Here is a 12,907-nt window from a genome sequence, read left to right as displayed (position 1 = left end):
ATATTGGCACTTGCCTCAATCATTTCGAGGGACTTGGGGACTTCCCCTCTCCCACAGTGCTTGTAACCCCTACTGCAGGCACCTCGGTGCGAGTAATACAAGCCTCATCCCCCCTCTGCTGGAAGTAGGGCCTTGTGACGGTGATCAGGTTCGGGAGTCTCGAGTTCATGTCTCTCGGCATCGAGTATGACATGATACTCCTCCCGCCTGTCCCCCTTGAGCTCCCAAGCTCCCGTCGTCGCCCTTCTCGTCGCAGGAGGCAGAGACGGAGCAATCGTGATCGTGCCACTCATGGCACCCCGGGCACTGGAGGAGCCTTCGGGATGGCTGATGGCATCGACTCCCTCTCGAGGGACTTAGCCAGTGTCAACATTGCACCCAGAGCGCCACCAGCCGCACCTGCACCGACTCATCTGGCGCCACCGCCTCCGGTGTGGGAAACGCCAGTCCCCCACGCCACGCCGTTGAGCAAGTGGTACCAGCTGCACCAGTCCTCCCACCTGCGGGTCGGGAGGAACCGGTCGCTCCTTGGAGAGACATGACGGGGACCAGGGGAGAACTGTTCGTGTTCAACCCCATTCCCTTCGTGTCGAGCTTCGACACCAGCTCCGTCACAAGGACGTATGTCGGACTTCCTTTTCCCTCAGGGTGCCTGGACTCCGAGGAAGAGGACGGTCTGAGCTTCGCCCTAGACTTCTCCGGGCTGAGAGATCCCGAGTCCATGCTGCAGTTTCTGTATGTATGTGATGAGATGCTCTCCGAAAGCTCGAAGGGTTATAGCTCCGGCGGGGAAGGCTACGATCCGACCCGAGAATGCCTCTACCTCGACTCAGAGATCCCCGACGAGGGAGATCGCCTTGGCATGCCACGGGAAGGTGGCTAGCTTCCACCGCACGTTCCAGAGCCGAGCGAGGCCCATACTCCTCATCGGAGCCACGTGGCTTAGCTCGAGCAACTCCGAGAGCTACACAACAAGCTCAAGGAGGAACAGCAACGGCTGCAACAACTACGACAAGCTCTGGAGAGGGAGGTTGCTGGCAAAGCAATTAGCAATCAACAGAGGCGCACGGGCGAAGGCGCGCGACGTCCAGCGACACATCGAAGAAGACGTTGACGCCGCCGAGCCCCCCATCATCAACCGAGCGAGTCAAAGTCTCGCAACGGCAGCACTCTTGCTCTGCACCATGCCGGAGCCCTCCACCACCGAGGGACGCCGCATCCACGAAGAACTTCGGGGGCTTCTGGAATGCGCCGCAGTCCAGCAGGCCGAGAGCCCGCCTCAAGCCATCAGGTGGGGCCCTCTCGCTTCAAGAGGGAAGCCTCGGTGCACCCCGCGCATACCAGAGCGAGGGCACCCATGGTGCACAATCGTCTCCGAGACAACTGTCAGCCCCAGACAGTTCATGATCGTCTCGGCGGACGCGCCCGACAACAAGAGACGTCCGGCTACCGCCCTCGGCGAGGCGGACGCTACGACACCACGGAGGACCGAAGCCCCTCCCCCGAGCCGCCAGGACCTCAGGTCTTTAGCAAGGCCATCCGCAGAGCACCGTTCCCGTCTCGGTTCCGAGCCCCGACTACTATCACCAAATACTCAGGGGATACAAAGCCGGAGCTCTGGCTTGCTGACTATCGACTCGCCTGTCACCTTGGGGGGACGAACGATGGCAACCTCATCATTCGGAAGTTGAAGATGCCTGGGCCCGTGGGCGTCATCACCGTAGGCCCCACGTACCGTCATGCCTACGAGTGCGACGTCGAGTGCGTTGAATACGCCGAGGCGCTCGTCAACTCTGAGGCACTCATCGCAGATTTGGAGAACCTCGCTGGAGAGGTGCCCGAATCATTGATGACTTTAACAAGGAACTAACTATGCAGAAGTTGGCTTCATTTAGAAACAAATCTTAACTTATGCAAGTTATGATCGAGGGGATGTTCGAATATAATGTTGTTGTATATCAGGCTAGGCATAGGAATTAAAGACCCACCATCAGGACGGGGCGAGACTGCCCCAGACGGTCCCAGCGACTCAGCAGCAGAAAACTGAGGCGAGGCCGATCTGAACAGACTCAGCGACCCGACTTCAACATTCCCAGCCGACATTAGGTTGCGGGCCTGCACCATTTCATGGGGCGAGACTGGCAGATCCGCTTTCAGCGGCCCATTGATCATGCAAAGGGGCAAAAACGGCTCACCAAGGCCCAGCGACCCATCAATAGTATTCCCAGCCAAGATGAGATTGCTGACTTGAACCACTTGATGAGGCGAGATTGGCATATCAGTTTTCAGCCGCCCATCGCACATGCGCAGGGGCGAAAACGTTTCACCCAGTCCCAGCGTCCCAACGGGAGATTCAGCCTCTTCAAGGCTGCACTGTGAAGCATTGGAGAAAACCGGCCCAACAACATCCAGCGGCCCATGAAGCTGGGACGGAAATTGAAGAGCCAGTCCAGGCTGGAAGCCATCACACACTGAATTAACCAGCCCCGCGCACCCCTCCAGCACCCCTTCGGGTGTCGTGCCGCCCACCGCTGCCGACAAAAAACGGCTAGCCAGAGAATGAAATCCATACTGTTCGAAGTATCTTAAATTTGTTTGGAGAAGCTTCGGGCTTAAAAACTAATATTCAGAAGAGCAGTGTTTATCCCATTCGATGTGGTCAGGAAGAGTTGATGACTCTTCATAATTGGCTTCCATGTGAGCTCGCTTCTTTCCCCTGCAAATACCTTGGTCTGCCTCTGTCTCTAAAAAAGCTGCCCAAAAATCAGGTGCAGCCCATTATTGACAGAGTGGCTGATCAACTATCTGGGTGGAAAGCGGATATAATGACAAGGGTCGACAGAAGAGTGCAGGTTTAGTATGTGATGACCGACATGCTCATCTATTTAGCCATGGCAGTCGACATACCCACAGGCTCGCTCAAAGCTATTGACAAGATCAGAAAAGGATTTCTCTAGCGTGGAAGGAAAGATGTCAGAGGAGGACACTGTTTAGTAGCTTGGGGCAGAGTTTGTAGACCTCTTGAAATCCGCGGACTTGGGATTTCTAGTCTCAAAGAACTGGGATGGGACTTAAGAATGAGATGGTTGTGGCTGAGCAAAACGGATCAGGATAAGCCTTGGTCCTCACTACCTATGCAGATATCCAGCAAAATAAAGGCCTTCTTTTACACTGTACCGCCCCATTTTGGGGTTCACCTTCTTATTTTAATGAAATGCAGCTCTCCTGCGTTTTCGAGAAAAAAAACACTGTCATGCTCACTGACATTGGGAATGGGTCTTCAACTTATTTTGGCAAGACCATTGGGTCCACGGAAAGAATATTGAAGACCTTGCTCCTCGACTACTTGCAGTTGTGCCAAAAAAGATTAGGAACAACAGAACTGTGCTTGAGCCCTTGACAGACAGAAAATGGTTAACTGGTATTAAAGGGGCCTTGACAGTAGGTGTCTTTGCCGACCTCCTTGATCCTTGGGATGAACTTCAAACTATCCAGCTTCATCCAGACATGGAGGACAAGCATATTTTCAGGTTTTCTACTGATGGAATTTATTCAGCTAAGGCAGCTTATGATGGCCTCTTCATCGGGTCGACCAAGGCTCAGTATTGGGAATTAATTTGGAAAACTTGGTCTCCTCCCAAATGTAAATTCTTTCTATGGCTTGCTGATCTTCGAAGATGTTGGACAGCAGACCGTCTGTAGAAAAGAGGTTTAAACCATCCTGACAGATGTGTTCTGTATGACCAAGATCAAGAAACCATAGACCACATTTTGGTGGGTTGTGTCTTTGCTAGGAGCTTTTGGTTTCAGCTGTCGGGACAGGTCAACCTGTCTGCCTTTGCTCCTCAGTTGGGAGAAGTCAAAACTATGGAATGGTGGAGCAGAATCAGTGAGCAGCTGCAGGGGATTGCTAAAAAGGGAACGTATCCTGTGCTCATGGAGCTCTTGTGCTCATATGAGCACTTTAAATCTGGTGCATTCATTTTTCATCCAAGTGTGAATAGACATTTCCTAGTTTCTTCTGTGTGCCACCCTTGTTGTTGCGCTGTCTGTCTCTACTGTGTGCCACTGCTGCCCTCACCCCTGGATGAGAAATGAAGGCACCAAATTTAAAGTGCTCATATGAGTACAAGAGCTCCATGAGCACAGGATACGTTCCCTGCTAAAAAAGGGCTTAATTCCTTTATTACCCTTGGGCTATGGACTCTCTGGAACCATAGAAATGGGTGCGTTTTTGACAGATTTAAACCCAGTCTAGAGGGAGCTATTAGAAGAGCTGAAGAAGAAATTGTTATATGGAAGTTCGCGGGGGCCAAACACCTTGCTCTTATTACAGCTCCCATTCCAGGTGTCCTTCAGGGATCTGGTAGAGGGATCAGTCGCTCGCTCCATAAAGGAAGTCTTTTGTGTCTAGGGCTGGACGGGTGCGTTGGGTCTGTGGTTGTGGTGACCTTTTAGGTGGTCATCTTGTTTTGTTGTGGTCGGATGGCCATGATTATTTTTCTTCTTCTTTCTTTCTTTCTTTCTTTTCTTTTTTGTGTTTGTATTCGATCTATTTTTTAGACCCTCCTTTTCTTAATTCAATGATACGCAGCTCTCCTGCGTGTTCGAAAAAAAATCTTAGTGAGATTGGTATGCAACAGCATGATTTGGCCAGCCTGGACAACCCATTCACAGAAGAGGAATTATGAGCAGCAGTTAATGACTTACCCCTTGACAAAGCACCTGGCCCGAATGGTTTCACAGGTCGGTTTTACAAGGTATGTTGGAGCATTATAAAAAATGATTTGTTGGCGGCCTTTGCCGCTTGTGCTAGGGGACATATTTTCACGTTCAGGCTTCTCAACACAGCCTTCATCACCCTTATCCCTAAGAAAATTGATGCCAAGCTCGTGGGAGAAGTCTTGGCAAACAGATTGGCACCCTTACTGCCTTCCATTGCCTCCATAAATCAGAGTGCCTTTGTTAGGGGCAGAAACATCCATGACAACTACATCTTTGTTCAACAGATGGTGAAGGCCTTACATAAGAAAAAAGAAGCACATGTTCTGCTGAAATTGGATATATCAAAGGCGTTTGATTCAGTTTCCTGGCCCTTTCTCCTTGAAGTCATAGAATATGTGGGATTCAGTAGGAGGTGGTGTGATCTTATAAGCTTGTTGCTTTCAACCTCCTCAACCAGAATCCTTGTGTCAATGGGGAACCTGGTTTGCCTTTTATCCATAAACGAGGCCTACGGCAAGGTGATCCACTCTCTCCCATGCTCTTCATTCTTGTTATGGATGCTCTGAACTACTTAGTCAAGTATGCCGCTTCCAACCAGCTGCTGCAACCCCTTGCGGTCCAACATGCCAGGCATAGGATCTCCTTTTACGCAGATGACGCAGTAATATTTTTGAGACCCTTAAGGACAGATTTGATGGTTATAAAGTCCATCCTCAACCTGTTTGGGCAAGCTTCTGGCTTACAATGTAATTTATCTAAGAGTTCTGTGGCCCCTATTCAATGTTCAGAAGCTGAAAGACTTTTAACAATGGAAGTTCTGTCCTGCAGTGCAAAAAATTTCCCATGTACGTATCTTGGGCTGCTTCTATCCATCCATAAACCCCCTGAGGCTCTACAACTGTTGGTGGATAAAGTTTCAGACTACTTGCCGGGATGGAAAGCTTCTCTAATGAACCGGGCTGGTCGATTAATTATGGTACGAGCAGTCTTGACAGCCTCCCCAATATACTCGATGCTAGCAATTGATCTGCCAAAATGGGTCATTAAGGCTGTGGACAAAATAAGGAGAGGGTTTCTCTGGAAAGGGCGAGAAAGGGCCAATGGAGGGAATTGCCTAGTGTCATGGGAAAAGGTTCAACGCCCCTTAAGCTATGGAGGATTAGGGATTTTAAATCTGGAAAAATTAGGTTGGGCACTGAAAATGAGATGGCTATGGGCTCAAAAAGTGGATCGACCACGTCCTTGGGATGGTTTTCAAGTGGAGGTCCCACGAAATGTCAAAGCTCTCTTCAACATGGCTATGATTCCCATCATTGATAATCGTGAAAAAAAATTATTTTGGAAGGACAGGTGGTTAGAAGGGAAATGCATTGCTGAACTAGCACCCCATCTGATCACAACTATTGGCAAAAGAACTGTAAACAAGAGAACAGTTGGTGAGGTGCTGAACAACAGGAGATGGATATCAGATATAAAAGGGGCCTTAATTGTCCAAGTCTTACAAGAGTATCTTATGATATGGGACCAGGTGGAAGGAGTTATTTTACAGCCTGAAAACCCTGACACTTTCAGGTGGAAACTAACACAATCAGGGGAGCAGCAAGTCAGCCTATTTGGCCTTCTTCATGGGGATCAATTCGTTATGCCCCATGGAAAAAGATTTGAAAAGTTGGGCGCCCCTTCGCTGCAGATTCTTCATTTGGTTGGTGTTTAAAAAACGATGTTTGGACTGTAGACAATCTGGCTAAAAGAGGGCTGCCCCATCCCAATGCATGTCCCCTTTGTGATCAAGAGGATGAGAATATTCAGAACCTGTTAGTGGGCTGTGTTTTCTCCAGGCAACTTTGGTTTTATATTTTCCAGGCTATAAAGATGCCAGAGATGGCACCCAACATTGCTGAAACTTCCTTTCCTAAGTGGTGGAGGAAGGTGGTCAAGTTAGTACCAAAAGAAAGGAGACAAGGGCTGAATTCCCTTATCATTTTAACAGCCTGGGATATATGGAAGCACAGGAATTCTTGTGTCTTTGAGAATTCAGAGCCTAACACACTCACTTTGATCACAAGGATTGTTGAGGAATGTCGGCTTTGGAGGTGGGCTGGGGCCTCCAAACTGCAAGACTTCCTGGTCTGAGCACGAGCTACGAATGTGTAGGTCTTGATGGCCTACCCCTCTGTGGTTTTTGGATTCAAATGGTCTAGGTGTCACCGTTGTAACAGCCAAAGCTTTTAGTTGCCTAGTCCGTAGCTGTAGGGGTACAGGTCTTGTGGTTTTGGTTGTTTGATGTATGTGGTACTTTCTCTTTCGTTCTTCTTAATAAAATGACACGCATATCTCCTGTGTTGTTTGAGAAAAAAAATACAACTGAACTATACTTTTACAAAATTACCTTGTAAGCAGGATGGCACCTAACAGAATAATTAGGTTTGTTACGAGACTCTCAACAATGCTTGAGGGCTCTGTTGGCAAAGCAAAAAAACCTAATGTTGCCTGAAAGTGGAACATAAATCAAGTAAAAACTATATAAAGATTCTTCAAGTAGTAGACAGACTATTAGTGAAGTTTTGTGGAGTTGCAACATAGCCATGCAGACCTTCATGACACGGTTTCTTGTTTCCATTGGCAATCTTGGTTCTAGCGAGACAAGAGTAGTACAGGCACTTAAAGCAAGGCTCTGCATATGTAAGTATGATTTAGAAAAGAGTAAAAAAATGTTATAAAACTTGAATAAGTAGCTGTGCTATTACATAATGAGCAGGAGTGAAAAAGATATAAAGAAATATTGTAGATGTAAGCTAATTTAAAAGAGTGAAGCTTCAACTAAACGAAGAATTTATTCTATATCTGAAAACAAAAACAAGGGTCAAAACTTGAGCATATACCTGTGTGTGCAAAAGCTCAGTGTTGAAATCAGTGAGATCATTACTTTGATCCCTACCCATTAGAGTTAAAACGTACTCCAGTAACTGATCTCTTCGTTTCAGTGGGAATGAGATTCCCATTTCAGCAGCACTAATAACAGCTCGACCTAAACACCAAAACTGATTACATATGATAGTGCAGAAAGCACATAGATGTGAAGTAAAAATTACAAATGCATAAACTTAGCTGTTGCTATATGAAAATCAATGCCATTCTGATTAAACCAAGATCGCACATAATAACTTGGTTATGTTAGATGGCTCCATGATATTCAGAATTGAAGATAGCATAACATAGCAAGTACTACCTACATCTAATTAAGAAGACAACAGTCACGGGGGCAGGGAAGAGGTATCTAGAGCAAAATCAACTCAAAACTCATGTCTTGTGAAATTTTATCAGGGTCCCACATCCTTGAGGGTCAGGACCAAATTGGTTTTATGAATCCATATTGAGAGAAAACCATCAGATTGGTTAAGTTTAGTATCTCTTCCAGGGAAGGCCGCATGATGTATAGTTATATAGGCAGAAACTGCCAACAAGTTGGAGTCCAACTCAGTTACAATAGTGGTAACCGATTAGGATTCTATATCTAGTCCTCTTTGGTTACAACTCTATATATAATTAGAATACATCTCTATCTGTACAGAACAAGGCATGCAAGCCTGAATAAATAATCCTTCTATATTATAACAGCCCCTTCAATCATAAAGCATCCCTCAATCATAACTTGTACAGGTTAAGATTGTTTCTAAACTGCTTCATCTTCTTAGAAGTAAGTGCCTTCATAAAATAAAGATTCCAAGCCTCTTCTTTAAACTAGATACTCCCTCCATTTTTATTTATTTGACGCCGCTTAGTGCAATTTTATACTACACAGCGACAAATAAAAACAAACGGAGGTAGTATTTCACAAGCTTTCGATTCTGTTTCTTGGGCCTTTCTCTTGGAGGTCTTCATTCATTTGGGATTCAGCACTGTCTGGTGTAATCTGATTTCAAGCCTTTTAGCCTCTTCGTCCACTAGAATCTTGCTAAATGGGGAACAAGGAGAAGTAATTTTCTATAAAAGAGGTCTCAGGCAAGGGGATCCATTAACCCCCTTGCTCTTCATTTTGGTAATGGATGTTCTCAACAGTCTTCTTGTATAGGCAGAGCATGAGGGCCTTCTTCAACCTTTTAATCGAGGGGTGTCTGGTCAGAGACTATCTCTATATGCAGATGATGTTGCCCTATTCATCAAACCAGCCACTGAGTTGTTAACTACAAAAGGCATCCTAAATATCTTTGGTGAGGCCTCAGGGCTGCATACAAATCTAAGAGCAGCTTGATCCATATCGCTTGTGGGGAAGATGTTTTAGCTACCACATATGAGATTTTACCTTGTTCCAGGGCAGTTTTTCCTTGTGTGTACTTGGGGCTGCCTCTATCCAATAAGAAACTGAGAAAAATTGACCTCTTGCCTTGGGTGGAGAAAATTGCAGACAAGCTTCCATCTTGGAAAGCATCTCTAACGAACAGGGCTGGCAGGGCCACCATGGTTAGACATGTTCTTTCTGCAAATACTATTTAATTGCTAATTGCTACTAATGTTCCCAAATGGTTCATCAAGGCAGTGGATAAAATCAGAAAAGGGTTCTTATGGAAAGGCAGAAATCATGCCAATGGGGGTTGCTGTCTAGTGGCTTGGGATAAGGTCACTCACCTTTCAAGCTAGGAGGACTTGGTATTCCCAACTTGAATGTCATGGCTAGTGGGGCAAATCTTTCGAGCTGGGAGGACTTGGGAGAACTGTGTATTCTTCCTCCAAATCTTTGCCCCCCCCTCCCGGGACTTGGTGTATATATATGTGTTGTATGGTGTGAGTGGGGTGTGTTGCTGTAATGGGGTTCTTCCCCTTCTTTTCTTCTTAATATAATGATACAGTTCAAGGTTTTAAAGTCGTCCGACTAATCGCGATTAGTCGGCCTTATCGCTAGAGGGAGCTCGATTAGGGTCTCCGACTCGACTAGAGCGACTAGGAAGCGATTAGTCGTCCTAGTCGCCGACTAATCGCGATTAGTCGTCCGACTAGGTATAGTGGTCGACTAGTTTTGCCTGTTTTGGGCCACTAATCCGGTCTCTGTTACATGGGCCGACCCACCATTTGTACATCACAAACAATGTTTTGCCCTACTTGTACCAATACGGTACACACATTACGCAGCGCACAATCACGCTCACGCGTGCACCCTTCTCCTGCGCCGCCGCACCTTCTCCATCGTCGCCGCCCTCCTCTCCTACCGCCCTGCTGTGCTCCGGAAGCCCTCTGCTCGAGCGTCAGCTGCGCCTCGTCCATCACGCGGCGATTGTAGTCTGTAGAGCCCCCCCTCCAGCGCTGTTTTGCAAAATATAAATAGCATATAGTATATTTATGTATGCAACACTATCTCTACTCTTTAAAACTTCCTCCACGATCTTATCAGATCCATTAGTTTCTGCCTTCCACGGCTATCCTCCTGATCCACTAGGCCACTACGGCAATGTCCCTAGGACATCTCTTGATCTCGAATACCCAGTCAAGAAATCTTGGGTTCACCACTGAATCAGTGTACTGCTGTCCTGCTACAGCTAATGTACTGTTGTATTGCAGTCCTACTACAACTTTATATATTGATATATATTGATATATACATATGGTCTTGTTATAGGTGGACGACTATAGGACGACTAGGAGTCGACTAGACTCGACTAATCGAGCAAATCGACGACTAATCGCGATTAGTCACCTTATCGGTGCTCAGGCGACTAGAGTCGACTAGCCGCCTTTAAAACATTGATACAGTTCTCCTGCGTGTTCGAGAAAAAAATATGTATTTACCATATTTACTTTGAGAGAGGTGGATGCCACGACTGGTCGTATGTACATTAATACCAAAAAATAATCTAGTGTCAAAAATCTTTGAGAGCAAAATTTGTTCTAGGATTTTTTAGCAAGGCTCAAACAACATCCTTTAAAGAGCCCACCACAATAATATCATCCACATATACCAACAAAAACATAGTCGTTCCATCTTTGCTAAAAAGAACAAAGAAGTATTAGCCAATTTCAGTAGTTGTTCATTGGGCCTGGTCAGGCTCGTGGTGCTTGTTTCAAGCCATAGATGGTGTGGGAGCGGGTCAGAGGGAGCCGAGGGAGTGGCGTGCTCGCGACGGTGGTAGACGAGGGCAGGGTCGGCAAAGCGGGCCATGCTCGTCGACGGGGCCGCGTGTGGCACAGGCGGGGTCGACAAGGCAGCGCATAGCGCAGGTGGGGTCGACAGGACCACGCGTGGCGCAGGCATGATCGACGGGGCCGCGCGTGGCGGGGGTAGAGGCGCGAGCAAAGGCGTCGGAGCCATGCGTGGCGCAGGCAGCGGCGCACGGCGGGGCGCCTGGGGTGGAGGGGGAATCGGATCGGACCCAAGGAGAGTCGAGATCGATGGGTGGGGAGGAGCCAGCAAGGGGAAACGCATCTTCATCGAAAACAACGTGACGAGAGATGAGTATGCGGTGGGAGACGAGGTGAAGGCAACGAAACCCCTTGTGGTCAGGGGAGTAGCCAAGGAAGAGGCAGCGAGTGGAGCAAGGAGAGAGCTTATGGGGAGTGGTGGCGGAAGTGTTGAGATAGCAGGCACAGCCGAACATGCGAAGGTGGTCGTAAGATGGGGTTGAGCCGTATAGGGCGAAGTGGGGAGTACAGTGGCTCACCGCCTTTGAGGGAAGGTGGTTGACGAGGTGTGTGGCGATGTGCAGGGCCTCTGCCCAGTAGCTGGCAGGGAGAGACGCCTGGAAGAGAATGCAACGGATCATATTAGTGGTGGTGCCAATCATGCGTTCGACCCGGTCGTTCTGGGGAGATGTGTAGGGGCACGAGAGACACAACTGGACACGGTGAGTTAGGAAGAAAGAGTGGGAGGCGTGGTTGTCGAACACTCGGCAATTGTCACACTGCAGGGCACGGACCGGGCGACGAAACTGGGTGGAGACCCAGGCGAGGAAGTGCGTGAGGGTGGTGAACGTGTCAAACTTCAACAGAAGAGGAAAAGTCTATAGAAAATGGAAAAAACATCCAAAATCATCAGATAGTATTTATATTCAGACAAACTAAGTACAGGAGAGGTCCAGAGATCACAATGAACCAAATCAAAAACTTGCTCAGCTCTAGAAGTAGTGAATGGGAGACGAGTATGTCGGCCTAGCTGACAAGTATGACAGAGATCCTCAAAATGTCCCCTACTACATTAAAAATCTAAGCTACTGGTGAGTTTGCCCATGACGTCGGGTCCTGGATGGCCAAGACGACGATGCCAAGTGATGGAGGAGGTGGTGGAGACCAGGACGGACAATGGAGACGCACCGGTGGATGAAGGCCGAAGGTGTAGAGGGGCCCCGAGCTGTCACAGCGGGCAAGAGGGGTCCTAGTGGCCAGATCCTTCACAGAAAACCTAGAGGGTCATACTCAATGGAACAAGAATTGTCGGTGGTGAACCGACGAACAGAAAGAAGATTATAAGTGATGTGAGGTGCTACGAGAACGTCGTTGAGATAGAACGGCCCAGGGAGAACCAAGGCACCTACTGAGGTGACTGGTACAGTGGTACCGTTTCCAACGATGATAGTCGAAGGGTGGGGGGAATGCATGGGATGGGACTAAGAGAGTGTGTCTGCAGTAGGAGTGGTGTGATAGGAGGAACCGTAGTCGACCACCCAGTCGGGGGGGGGGGGGGGGGGGGGTCATTGCCATGGTGCAGAAGGCGGTGGCGTCGGAGGCGGAGTCCCATCCTCCAACCATTGGGGACCAAGGCATCCCTGGTCCCAGGGGCAGGAGCTGGGGCGGAGTCGGAGTCGTAGGGGTGGCGGAGGCACGTCGTAGGGAGGCGTAGTCAGGAGGGCCGGCGCTGGAGGACGGGAGGCACTCGGGGCCTGGCCCGGCCACATGGAGATGGTCCCGGTCTAGGGGTTGTAGAATGACGGCCATGCCTAGCCGCCACCCCGCGGCCGCCCTTGCGGGAGCGACGACCTCCGTCGGCGGTGGAAGCCTGACGAGGAGCCACAGGGACGACGGGTAGAGGGCGGGTAGGAGCCCCGGTTGACAGAGGACGGGTGGCCTGGCCCCCCGAAGGCGGCTGAGCCAGGAGGAGCGTTGTAGAGTGGCGGGGCTAGAGCGGGCGCCTCATTCTCCATGGTGAGCTCCTCAAGGAGAAGCTCGTTTCGTACGACATGGAAGGTGGGGGAAGGGC

The 12,907-nt window shown here is 48.8% G+C and overlaps 1 protein-coding gene across 3 annotated transcripts in view; it reads right to left on the bottom strand.

Moving 5' to 3' along the window:
- The window catches only part of LOC103644425 (protein SHOOT GRAVITROPISM 6), an 80,237-nt gene that overhangs the window by 27,309 nt on the left and 40,021 nt on the right, over positions 1-12,907 (bottom strand). For all 3 annotated transcript variants that reach the window (XM_020545050.3, XM_020545051.3, XM_020545052.3), the window contains 3 exons: positions 7,608-7,753; positions 7,319-7,399; positions 7,115-7,215 (listed from right to left, as the gene is read on the bottom strand). In XM_020545050.3, the coding sequence (XP_020400639.1) occupies positions 7,115-7,215; positions 7,319-7,399; positions 7,608-7,753 (328 nt within the window). The remainder of the gene's footprint in view (positions 1-7,114; positions 7,216-7,318; positions 7,400-7,607; positions 7,754-12,907) is intronic.

This window comes from Zea mays, chromosome 1, assembly GCF_902167145.1.
Source record: "Zea mays cultivar B73 chromosome 1, Zm-B73-REFERENCE-NAM-5.0, whole genome shotgun sequence".
NCBI classification, from domain to species: Eukaryota; Viridiplantae; Streptophyta; class Magnoliopsida; order Poales; family Poaceae; genus Zea; species Zea mays.
This window is presented reverse-complemented; position numbering and strand designations above follow the sequence as displayed.